Source organism: Dermochelys coriacea, chromosome 3 (genome assembly GCF_009764565.3).
Source record: "Dermochelys coriacea isolate rDerCor1 chromosome 3, rDerCor1.pri.v4, whole genome shotgun sequence".
Classification (NCBI taxonomy): Eukaryota; Metazoa; Chordata; order Testudines; family Dermochelyidae; genus Dermochelys; species Dermochelys coriacea.
Window position 1 is genome coordinate 3034865 of NC_050070.1, and position 11614 is coordinate 3046478.

The 11614-nt window shown below is 66.8% G+C and overlaps 1 protein-coding gene across 2 annotated transcripts in view; it reads left to right on the top strand.

Moving 5' to 3' along the window:
- Window positions 1–9229, top strand: part of GAREM2 (GRB2 associated regulator of MAPK1 subtype 2) — a 58632-nt gene extending 49403 nt beyond the window's left edge. For both annotated transcript variants that reach the window (XM_038396345.2, XM_038396346.2), the window contains exons 3-6: window positions 330–460; window positions 1234–2385; window positions 4605–4768; window positions 5774–9229. In XM_038396345.2, coding sequence (XP_038252273.1) covers window positions 330–460; window positions 1234–2385; window positions 4605–4768; window positions 5774–6731 — 2405 coding nt within the window. In that variant the 3' untranslated portion in view covers window positions 6732–9229. The remainder of the gene's footprint in view (window positions 1–329; window positions 461–1233; window positions 2386–4604; window positions 4769–5773) is intronic.
- Window positions 9230–11614: the final 2385 nt, after the last annotated feature.

The following is an 11614-nucleotide window of genomic DNA, read 5'->3' on the forward strand; positions in this document are numbered from 1 at the left end:
GGGGACCCTTCCTGGGAAGGTGGTGGGTGCTGGGGTGCTCAGTGCTGCCTACTGGTGTTTCTCATGGACGGGGCCCCTTGGCCATCCCCTGGGGCCCCTCTGGGGCTGGGTTCGCATGGACGCCCTGGGCTTGCATTGTCCGTGTGCAAACATGAGCTCCCCAGTGGGGGATCCGAGCGGCAGGTGACGTCCCCACACTGCCTGGTGGCCACTGGGTCAGACACACCCAGTGATAGAGCTGGGACCCAGGGGAGGGGGCTAGGGCTTGCAGGGCTGCACAGGCCTGGGTCTCTTTCCATTAACCGGGGCTTTGGGCTGGGCTGTTGCAGGGAAGTTTAAGCTGCTGGACCAAGACCGGGACGTGCGCGAACCCGTTCAGTATTTCAACAGCGTGGAGGAGGTGGCCAGCAGCTTCCCGGACCGCGTCTTCGTCATGGAGTCCATCACCTTCAGCGTGAAGGTCAGCGCCGTGCCAGTGCCCAGCCCGCTGCCCACCAGCAGGCCTCCGGCGCTGGGCTAGCTGGGAGCAGGTCCCTGGGGTCTGCCCGGGGCCCAGGCAGCCAGCGGCCTCCAGTCGGCACCGGGTGGGCAGGAGGCCTGCAGGGAGCAGCGCTGGGATCCTGGCACTGGGGAACCACGGTCTTGGCCCGCTGTGCTCAAGGCAGGCACCTGGTCTGGCGCAGATGACTGGAGAGTCCTGGGCATTTGGTGTCCTGTCCCATGGGACCCAAAATGCTCGTCTGAGCCACAGACATTGCTGGTCCCTTCTTGGGCCCCTGCAGCCCCATTCACCCTTTGGGGCCTGTGTGCTTCCCAGCCCTGGGGCGCCCCTCATGGCCCGCGGTACCAGCCATTTCTCTGGCCCCATTCACCCCTCAGGGCCCATGTGCTTCCCAGCCTCCATGTCCCCCAGTGCTAGCCACTTCTCTGGCGCCATTCACCCCCCAGGGCCCAAGTGCTTCCCATCCCCCATGTCCCCCGGTGCCAGCTGCCTCGCTGGCCCCATTAACCCTTTGGTGCCCCTGTGCTTCCCAGCCCCTGTGCCCCCCGTCAGTGCCAGCTGCCTCTGCAGCCCCATCCACCCCTCAGGGCCCAAGTGCTTCCCAGCCCCCTTGCCCCCATTGCCAGCAGCCTCGCTGGTCCCATTAAACCTTTGGTGCCCCTGTGCTTCCCAGTTCTCATGCCCCCACTTCCGGCCCCGTTAACCCCGGTGCCCATGTGTCCCCCCGCCAGGTGGTGTCCGGGGAGTTCAGCGAAGACAGCGAGGTCTACAACTTTACGCTGCAGGCAGGCGATGAGCTGACGCTGATGGGACAGGCCGAGATCCTGTGTGCCAAGGCGGAGAAGGAGAAGTGGCGCCTCCCCACCCTCCTGCGCAAGCTGGGCAAGGGGGGCCCGCTGGGCAGCAAGCCGGCGAAGGGCAAGGTGCCCTGCCTGATCTGCATGAACCACCGCACCAACGAGAGCCTCAGCCTGCCCTTCCAGTGCAAGGGGTGCTTCAGCACCCGCAGCCCGCTGGAGCTGCAGATGCGGGAAGGCGAGCACACCATCCGCAGCATCATCGAGAAGGTGCGGCTGCCCGTCAACGTGGCGGTGCCCGGCCGGCCCTCGCGCAACCCCTACGACCTGCACGCCATCCGCGAGGGCCACTGCTACAAGCTGCTCAGCATCATCTCCAAGACGGTGGTGCTCTGCTGCATCCTGCGCAAGGAGGCCGTGGTGCCCTTCCACTTCCTGCTGCTGAGCGACATGCCCCGCTTTACCCTGCCCCAGGGGCTGCTCTGGGGCGACCCCCAGCTGGAGAAGCTGGTGTGGGACAGCGCCACCATCTGCCAGGAGCGCTTCGACCCCGATGAGTACTCCAAAGCCGTGCGGGAGGCCAAGCCCGACCTGTCGGAGGAGTGCGCCAGCCCCCGGCGCATCCGCCTTTGTCTGCCGGGCTGCGCCCACGAGGAGCTGGCTCCGGCCTTCCAGCGCCTCTCGCTCTGCATCTACAGCGGGGGCTCGGCCCATGCCCCCGAGGACCCCCTGGCGATGCCGGGCGGGCAGGCCCCGCAGCTGCTCCTGCCCCGCCATGAGCGCTCGGCCCCGTCTGACCTCTCCGACTCGGAGCGGGAGTACGTGACGCCCGACTGGGCCGAGCCCGAGTTCAGGACTCAGGAGCCGGTGGAGATCCCCTACGAGGAGCTCTGGGCCAACCAGAACCCGGATAACTTCTCAGAGCCCAGCGGCAACCCGCCGGGGCTGGGCAGCGCCAACAAAGGGCAGCGCGACCTCATGTCCTTCGCCACCTCCTCTCCACTGGGCTCCCCCCACCGCCCCGCCCTGCGCGGGGAGGAGCCCGTGGGCGAGACGCCACCTCCCGTCCCACCCAAATCCAAAGCGGTAAGCGATCCCTTTGGCTGTCGGAGTTCTGCCAGCTCCGTGAGCAGATAACGGCCTTCGGCCCCAGTACCTGGGTCTCTGGGCACCCCCAACACCCATGGGAAGGGCACCCTCAGCACCTACACCCACGATCCCCGCACTAGACGCAGAACCAGGTTGTGCAGCTCAGCCAAGCTCCCCCAGCAAGGCAGCGGCAGAGCCAGGGAGGGACCCGGGAGTCCTGCCCGGGCTCGGGCACCCTAGATTGGGTGAAATGGTCCGTCAGTCTGTGCATCTTCCCTGCACCCAGTTGCTGACTCCAGACACGAGCCTCGGCCTAATGAACTGTCAGCCAAGCGGACCCGGGGCCAGGCAGCCGCACGTGACTTCTGCCAGCAGGGCGCGCGCCCAGGGTGACATCCTGCTAGGTCAGAACGGCCCCGCGCTGGGGAGAAGCGGGGTGGGAGCAATGAGATCCTGTGGATATGTACTGGGGAGAGCAGGGGCCCAAAGGCTGTCACGGCCAACTTGTGTTTTAAGGACGGGGGGAGAGGCTGAAGGCCTGGCCGGCCTCTTGCCCCTGCGTAGGCCGATGTGCCCTCACTTCTGCCAGCCGCGGGTTTGCTCCCTTGGCCTCCAGGCTCAGGGCAGAGCAGCCCAGGGTGGTGGCTGTGACTCATGGTTGGGAACGCCCTGGCACCGCTAGCCGGTGGCAGGGGCCTGTGCCTGACTCTGGGGTCGTGCTTTCTGCCGAGCCCCGGGGACCCCTGCTCCCGTCCCTGCAAACTGGGGAGAAGCCAGCTGGGCTGGGCGTGGGGGGGCCAGTGGGGCTGGGCTCAACACTCAGAGCCCGGGGCTCTAAAGGGCTCAATGCCCAGCGGGCTGAGCTCTTCTGGGCATCCTGGACACTCAAGCCGGCACAGCTGGGCTGGGAAGCGCTTGGCTCTGGTTCTCTCTCCATCACTGCCTCGCTGAGCATGCTCCCTGTCCCAGGCCCCTGCTGGCACACACTGCAAACGAACTGAGGCTCTGGGGGGCTGCGGTGAATCGGCTTGGCTGCCGGTCCCCAGGGGAGCAGACAGGCGGGGGGAGAGCAGCCACATTTCCCAGGGCCAGCAAGCGGAGGATCGTCTGAGATTGTAATGTCTTTGGGGCAGGGCCTGGGTCTGTACAGCTCCGAGCGTGCTGGAGTCCTGGGCCCGGATTGGGGTAATAACCCCGTGGGGTTCTAAGGCTATTGCCCAGGTGCTAAGAGATGCTGAAGGAATGACCCCCCCTCCTGGATTGTCAGCAGGGTTTGACTCCAGGACCTCCATCACCTCCGCCAGTTGGGGGAAAAGAATAAATCCAACAGCTGGTAGCAGTAGTAGGTTGCTGTCCTGCAGTGGACCAGCCCCTGGGGGAGGACGGGATACCGCCCCTATTGTCAGTAGGTTACTCTGACCTCCCCTGTTTCTCTGATTACTGGCCATATGCAGGGGCCGAGGCTGGGTGTGTGATTGGGTGGGGCATGGGGGGTGTCTTTGGGGTGAGATGGGAACCCAGAGCCTGGCTCTCTTGTGCCCGTGGTGCCCAGTTTTTCAATCTTGGGGCAGGATCTGGCCTATCATGTGTCTCCGTCTCCCTGGTCCCAGTGAAGGGAACCCAGGGGCTGCTCCAGCTCTGCTGCACTCCCGGGGGGGCTCCTCGCACTGGGAAGAACCCACTCCGCCGACAGGCACCCAAAGGGAGAGGCAGGACCCTGCCATTAATCTCTGATGCCGGGGTGGCAGGCGGGCTGTGCCACTACCATCCCCGCACATCCATTGCCCCCACCCTGCCTGTGGGCGCTTTGCCACAGCTGGGGACAGCTGGGCCCCCACCGCAGGGAAAGGGCCGTGCCCAGACCTGAGCCGAGAAGCCCAGAGAAAGTTCCTGGCCTCTCCCACCCTGCAGCCCGTGGGCTGGAAGGATGCAGGAGTAGGACCAGTCCGGAGGGCACCATCACTTCCCAAAGCCCGGCTATCCTCGGGGGGGATTCCTTCCTGGTGCCGGTATCTTAGTGGTAACAAACCTGGCAGCCTGGCATCAAGAAGCCAAGCAAGGCAGGGCCCTGGGGGGCAGGGGGAGTTGGACTGCTGCATGCGGGGGGGGGCGGCAGTCAGGGCAGGGGTCCGAGCACTAACGGGCGCCCAGGGCTCGGGCGGAAGAGTCCATGCTGCTCTGTGCTGTCTCTAGCCCCAGCTCCTCGTGTTTTCCAGGTGAAGGAGGAATGCCGCCTGCTGAATGCCCCCCCCGTCCCGCCCCGAGGCAGCCGGCCCCACGCCACCTCCAGCCCACCCGTCCCCCTGCGCTTCCCCAAGCTCCAGCCGGCGCACTCGCCCAATCCCAGCGTCTCGTACTACTCGGCCGGGCTCCACGACGCGTGAGTGGGGGCCGCGCCGGGGGAGGTAGTCCCCGGAGCGGGACGGAAGGTGGCGGGGCAGCGCCCAGGGTGGTGACTGGCTGGACGTGGCGGCTTTCATGAGGCCTGGTCAGAGACGCCCTTGGCCCTTTTCACACGAGCAGGGACATCAAAGCCTGGGTCCTGGCCACATTCCAGCCTGGGTCGCGCCCCCCCCCCACATCTCCCCTCTACTGCCCCAGTTCCAAGCCACCTCCTGTCCTGCTGCCCCCTTCCAGCCCCGGTGGCTGCATTCGGTGACTGCCTGGAACTGGGGAAGGGCTTTGGGAAAGGCGGGTGGGAGAGGGGAGGCAGGCCCAAGTAACATACAAGCATGAGAGGCTCTGGATCAAGGGGGAGGGGTTACCTTCTGCTGTAGCCCCACCCTCACCCCAGGAGGCCCCGCCCATGCCTGGGGAAGCCAATCACATGAAGGCAGTACCATAGACTCCTATAAATGAGGCGTCGACTGGACCTCCTAGGTGCCATCCCGTGGGGCCAGGGAAGGACTGTTCCCACCCCAGCGCTCCATCCAGTCCAGCTGTGACCCTCTCTGGGCTTGGGGTTTCTTATCCCTACCCGGGGAGATGCCCCCACAGCCCCTGGGCCTGGCCCTTCTCTCAATCCCTGTAGCCTCAGCAACCTGCAACATTTAGGGGATGTGGGGCTGGCCGTAGCCCTTTCATGGATCTGTAGCCGAGCTGGAGAGATTCGGCTTACCCGGCCCCCACGGTCAGTCCGTCCATCCAGGCCCCGGGGCGGTTTGCCGGTAAGCTCTGCTGTCTCCCTAGCGCCCTGCGAAGGGGACGGTGGCGGATGCCCCAGCCGTGAGGTAGCCCAGCCGATTTCCATCCTGCCAGGTGCTAGGACGGGTCGGGACCCGATCCAGGCTGTGGACCCAACGCTCTGGGGGTGCAGATCTGGGCACTGCTTTAGGCCCATTGCCGCCGGCTGCGCCCTGCCTGACCCTCTCTCTCTTCCCGGCAGGTCAGGGACGCGGAGCGGGAGCTGCTCGCCCTCCCCGGACTCCTACTCCCTCTACTGCTACCCCTGCACCTGGGGCAACTGCAAGGCCGGGGACTCTGCTGGCCGCCAGCTGCCGGGGACCCTGCCGCCCAGCACCCAGCTCAGCCAGACATCCTGGTCGGACCCATGGGCCTATGCCGACACGGGCCCCAGCGTGGCCAGCGGGCGCTCCACGCCCCTCCTGGGGGGCGATGCCCCCATCAAGACCTACCACAGCTGCCCCCGCCTCAAGGCCCCCCACCCCCAGAAACGCTTTGCCCCTTTCGGGGCCCTGAACCCCTTCGCCAACCCCGCCTACTCGCCCAGCCCCTCCTCCTCCACCGAGTGGCTGGAGGCCCTGGACTGGCAGAAGCCCCCCTCTGCGCCCACGCCAGAGACCTTCGACCCCTTCGAGAGCGCCTCCCCCGAGTCGGAGCGCTGCTACAGCCAGGAGGGCTGGGGCGGGGTGGGCGGCGCCTGCCCCACCCCCCCGCCCCGACCCCCCAAGAGCCTGGAGACGGAGAGCCTCATGATCCGCAGCGCGGCGCCGCTCTCGCCCACCATCGTGCGCGGGGCCGAGGGTGGCGTCACCCGCGTCTACCTCACGCAGGGCGTCATCAAGGTGCCACCGGTGTCGGCCCCGTGCAGCGGCCCGGGTGAGAGCGCCAGCCACGTGCCCGGCGCGCCCCGGCTGAATGGCGATGGCTCGGCCTGGCAGCCACCCCCCGACCTGGCGGCGCTCTCCGTGGAGGAGGTGTCCCGCTGCCTGCGTTTCATCGGCCTCTCCGAGGACGTGGTGAGCTTCTTCGCCCGCGAGCGCATCGACGGCAGCATCTTCGTCCAGCTCCCCGAGGAGATCCTCGCCGACGACTTCCGCCTCACCAAGCTGCAGGTCAAGAAGATCATGCAGTTCATCAAGGGCTGGCGGCCCAAGATCTAGCGCAAGGCCTGGCTCGTGGCACGTGGACGTGGGGCCTGGCTGGTGGGCCCGGCCCGTGGACGTGGGACCCGGCTGGTGGGCTCGGCCCGTGGACATGGGGCCCAGTTCGTGAGCCTGGCCCATGGTTGTGGGGCCTGGCTGGTGGATGCAGTCTGTGGGGTTGGGGTGGGCCCCCACACAATGACCCATTGCCTAGACTGGGCTCTGTGGCTAGACCTGGCTCATCGGGGTGGGGCCCTGCACAATGACCCAGTCCATGGGGGCCAGGCCCACGTGTACAGATGTGGGGCCTCCAGTGTGCACAGCCCTGCCGAGGGGCCTGGGAACAGCCCACTGGCACTGAGGCCTCAAGCCCAGAGCACCCAGACCTGTCATGGGATGGGGCCCCCCAGCTCTGGACCACGAGGAGCTTTGTGTCAGCTGCAGCTGGCCTGGTTCCCCTGGGGCCTGGTTCTCCTCCACCCCATTGCTTGATCCACATACCCCATTACCCCTATCCTCTGGGGGGGGGTGGATCCCGGGTCCGCCTCCCCCCACCCCACCCTGATATCATGCTGCCATCCTCCCTCTCTGCCCTGAGCCTCCCTCCAGTCAGCATGTGCCATGACAGCCTCCCGGGGGCGCTGCAGCCCCTAAATCCCCACCACCACCCCGATTCAGTGTCTCCCCCTGTGTGCCCAGTAGGGCCTCGAGGCAGCGGGTGCTCGGCCTTAGTGGGTGACTGCCCCCACCCCGGAGAAGCGGCGCGCAAGTGGGCGGCAGGGCTGGGCAAGGCGTCAGCCTGGAGGGGGGCCCGGGAGCAATGACGGGTCTGGCTGTGGGTACAGAGGGCTGGGTCCAGTGCTGAGAGCTGGCTAGCTGGGGGACTGGGGCGCACTGCACCCCAGAAGGGCTAACACAGTCCTAGCCAGGACCTGCCCTGTCTGCGTGCAGGGCTGGGGCTTGGCTGTATATGCTGGCTCACCCCTGCCCAGCCCCGAGCACGGGGCCCAGCCCAGACACAGCGGAGGGGCCAAGCCTTGCCCCGGACAGCTGAACAGAGACGTGCCCAAGCCCCAGGCCCGCCTGCATTTAACAGCGGGGCCTCCATGCTGCCTTAGCAGAGTTCGCTGCAATTCATTTCCTTGTGTGTTTGGTGGGCTCCCCCCCCCCCCGTACCCCCCTGCAGGGGCAGGGGCCTGTCTGTGCTGCTGCTTGGCTGCAGGAAGCTCCCTGAGTGGCTGGGTTACTGCCCGTTCACTGCCCCCAAGGACCGGTATGCAGCCCAGCCCCCACCGGGCTCCGTGGCAGGGGGCAGGCCGTGCCCGCGGGCAGCACTGCAGGCTGGGCTGGGGCGTTTCGCTCTGCCCCCTGCCGGCTGGCACCGCAGCCCCCACCGCTCAGGCAGGAGGAGGGGTGCTTGGCCCTGCAGAGCGTGACAGCCAAGAGCCGTGCCCCAGCTACTGCCCAGGAACCTCAGAGCATGAGGGGCAGGAGATATTCCCACGCTCACCCCACGGGGGCTAAGGGAGGGACTCGGATTCCCCCCTCTAGCCCCGAACGGCTGGTCAGGTCTCTGCCCCCGGGCCAGGACTGACACCTGTGAGCTCCTGTGGCCGCACCAGGCTAGGGAGCCAGTGGTTCCTGCTGCCGCTCCCAGGGCATCTCAGCCACGGCAGCTTCCCGGGCCTGAGCGACCGGTGCAAGGCCTCTCTCCTGCTGGCTGGGGCGCCCAAGCCCACAGCACCGGCCAGGACCCCTGGGCAAATGCAGGCTGGCGCTGAGCGCGGGGCCCTGTCCTGAGACGTGGGGCCCCTGCCTCACCCCCTGCCAGTGGTGCAGGCGCCATGCTCCTTACCCAGCCATTCCCACTGCCCCCCAGCCTCCCCTCCCCCCACGGTGCAGCTGCCCCTGCCCGCGGGGGTCATCGTGCCTCTGTGCACGGACAGGACACATGGCAGGGCCCCCGCCCCAGCAGCCGCCTGGCAGCTATCAGGGTGCCCGGAGATACCGCTAGCACCTTCTGTTCGGGGCAAGCCCCCAGCGCCCTGCACGTGGCTGCAAACCAGCGTGGCCTTTTGGACAGCGTCCGAGCCCCGGCGCCAGCGTCCGAGCCGGGTCTTTGACCTGCCACCCGACCCAGCACTTGAACTAAGAGGACACGGCCCGAGCCGCCCTCAGCCCCGGTGCAGGGCCTGCCGCTCGCTCGTCAGCAGCTGCTGCTGGGCACTGCCGTTAACTGCCAGGGTGTTTAACTCGCCTGCCACGGGGGCTGGGGTATTTAGTGGCCTGCAGCCGCTCTCCCCCCATACCCGCTCAAGGAGCTTGGCTCCGGCTGGCTCAGTTCAGGCGCTCGGACGCTCGCCCCTCGTTGGGTTAACACTGGCTAGCGCCGCGCTCTCAGCCCCACCGGGCGGGGCCGGGCTTGGGTTTGGTTCTGCTGGTTTAACTTAATCCTTGTGGATTAGTGAAATAAAGATTTTAAAAGGCAGCCCCGGCCCACGGGAACGGCTGTTTGCAGGGGCAGGAGGGCCTGGGAGCTGGGATGGATGAAAGAAGCTGGTTGGGGGGCAGCTGCATGCCCGCTGCCCCATCCAGAGAAGGGAGGTTGGCGTTACTGCTGCTTCCAGCCTTCACCCTGGGCCAGTAGGGTCTGATCCCTGCCCCACTGCACAGGAGGGGCTGGGGCTGGATCCCTGCACCCCACCGCACGGGCCCTACGCTTGCAGCCGGGGCCAGATCCCTGCGCCCCACGGCACGGGCCCCACGCTCGCAGCCGGGGCCAGATCTCTGTGCCCCACCGCACAGGCCCTACACTCGCAGCCGGGGCCAGATCCCTGCGCCCCATTGCACGGGCTCTATGCTCGCAGCCGGGGCCAGATCTCTGTGCCCCACCGCATGGGCCCCGCGCTTGCAGCCAGGGTCACATCCCTGCGCCCCACCGCGTGGGCCCTGTGGAGGCTGAGGTGGGTCGTGCTAGTGCAGGAGTGGGCATGAAACCAGCATTTGGAGCATGGGGAGGGTGAAGTGGAGCAGCCTGGGCCCTCGGCAGCTCCTCTGGGGGCAGGCCTGGCCCTTAGACCCCCCGGTCCCCCGAGGCTGCCGTGGAGCAGAGCCAGGCTCCCCACGGGTAGTTGCACCACTGCAAGGAGATGGCTGAGGTCAGATCTCCACACACCAGGCTGCCCGTCGGGGCCGTTCTGGGACACGGGTCCAGGAGCAGTAGAGCTCTCCAGGGCCGCGTGCCGGCCATGGCTCCAGGCAGCCCCACTGACAGCTGACTGGGGGGAGAAAGGGAAACTTAGAGTCTGAATTGTAACCTACTGCACCGGTCAGTTGCAAGGGGCAGAGGGCTGAAGGGGGCAGGGGAGAGCCCCATGGAGAATCCACCCCCCCATTGATGGCTCCCCCAAGCACCCAGCAACAATAGATGCCCCCTGGGCCCAGATTGCTTCAGCTCCAGCCGTGGCCAACGCAGCCAAAGAGCCGGGACGAGGCTGTGGCAGGCAGCTGGGGGCAGAAAGGATCCACGGGAGGGGTGGGGGGCGCTGATCGGGCCTGTAGCTGGGGGAAGGTGCAGCAGGCAGCGAGACTGGCTCAGGGAACCCAGGCTGCTGTGGAGAGCCCAAGACCTCCACCTGCCCTGGGTAGGGGCCTTGAGAGCAGCCCATGACCCATGTTCCTGCCCCCTGGAGTGCACCACCCAGGGCAGGTGGAGGGTCCAGGGCTCCCCTGGTGGCTCCCTGGCCAGCTCTTACCACAGCCTGGCTCCGCCTTCCAGCCTAGCCCGGGCCTCGGGGGGGGGGGGCGCTAATGGGAAATGGGGCTCAGGCCCTCCTACACCAAGGCGGGTACCACCCCTGGCCAGGCACAGAGCAGCGCCATAGGGAATCTGGCACAAAGGCTGTCCTGGAGCCATCCAGCCTGGGAGGGGGGACTTGCACTGTCCCACCCAACTGGGGATGGGTGTGACCCTAGCTGAGAGGTAGGGCTAGACCTACAGCCCCACCCTCTGAACCCCCTGGGGCAACAGTGGTCCAGGGGATGCTGAGTGGGCCCATGGAGCAGCCAAACGCCTGTTACTAACTGGCCCCAGCAAAGGGGGAAATGGCCTAGAGAAGACAGGCCCCTGCTGCCTAGAGCTGAGCGGAGGGAAGAGAAAGGTGCCCTCGGTGTGGGGCAGGAAGCTCCAGCAGTAGGTGTCGGCCAAAGCTTTGGGGGCAGCAGTGTAGATGAGACGATGCTCCCCGAACAGGGAACGTGCAGGTCTCTGCAGCGGAAGCAAGGCTCCTGCTGTCTCTTGGGGAGAGCTGAACACCCCCTCTTGCAAACATGTGGGTCAAGGCAGCCACTGGTTGGATGCTACTGGAGTGACTGGTCCTACCCCTCTGGGGTGAGATCTGCACAGCAGGGAGGGGAGCCTACAGCCCCATGGATCTAGGCCAGGGCTCAGCCACCTTTCAGAAGCGGTGTGCCAAGTCTTCATTTATTTACTCTAATTTAAGGTTTTGCATGCCAGTAGCAAGAATCCGTGAGCCATGCTGAGCTGTGCCCCCTCTCGGCACAGTCTGCACCCCTCACTGCCCCAGACTGCGACCAGAGGGCCTGAGCTGGGGGCAGCTGCAGAACCCCAGACGGGTGGCCGGGACCTGGGGCCAGGACCCCGGCTGGGAGGGGGCTGGCGGCCGGTACCCCAGGCCAGTAGCAGGGCTTCCCGAACCAGTGGCCATGAGCCAGAGCTGGCAGAGGGCTGAGCAGGGCCAGCGGCCGGGACCCTGGCTAGCGGGTGGCCAGCAGCAGAGTCCTCTGGACCAGTGGCTGGGCAGACAGAAGCCCAGACTGGCAGCGGAGACCCCCCGGCCCAGTGGCTGGGACCTGGGCCCAGCAACAGGCTGAACAGGGTG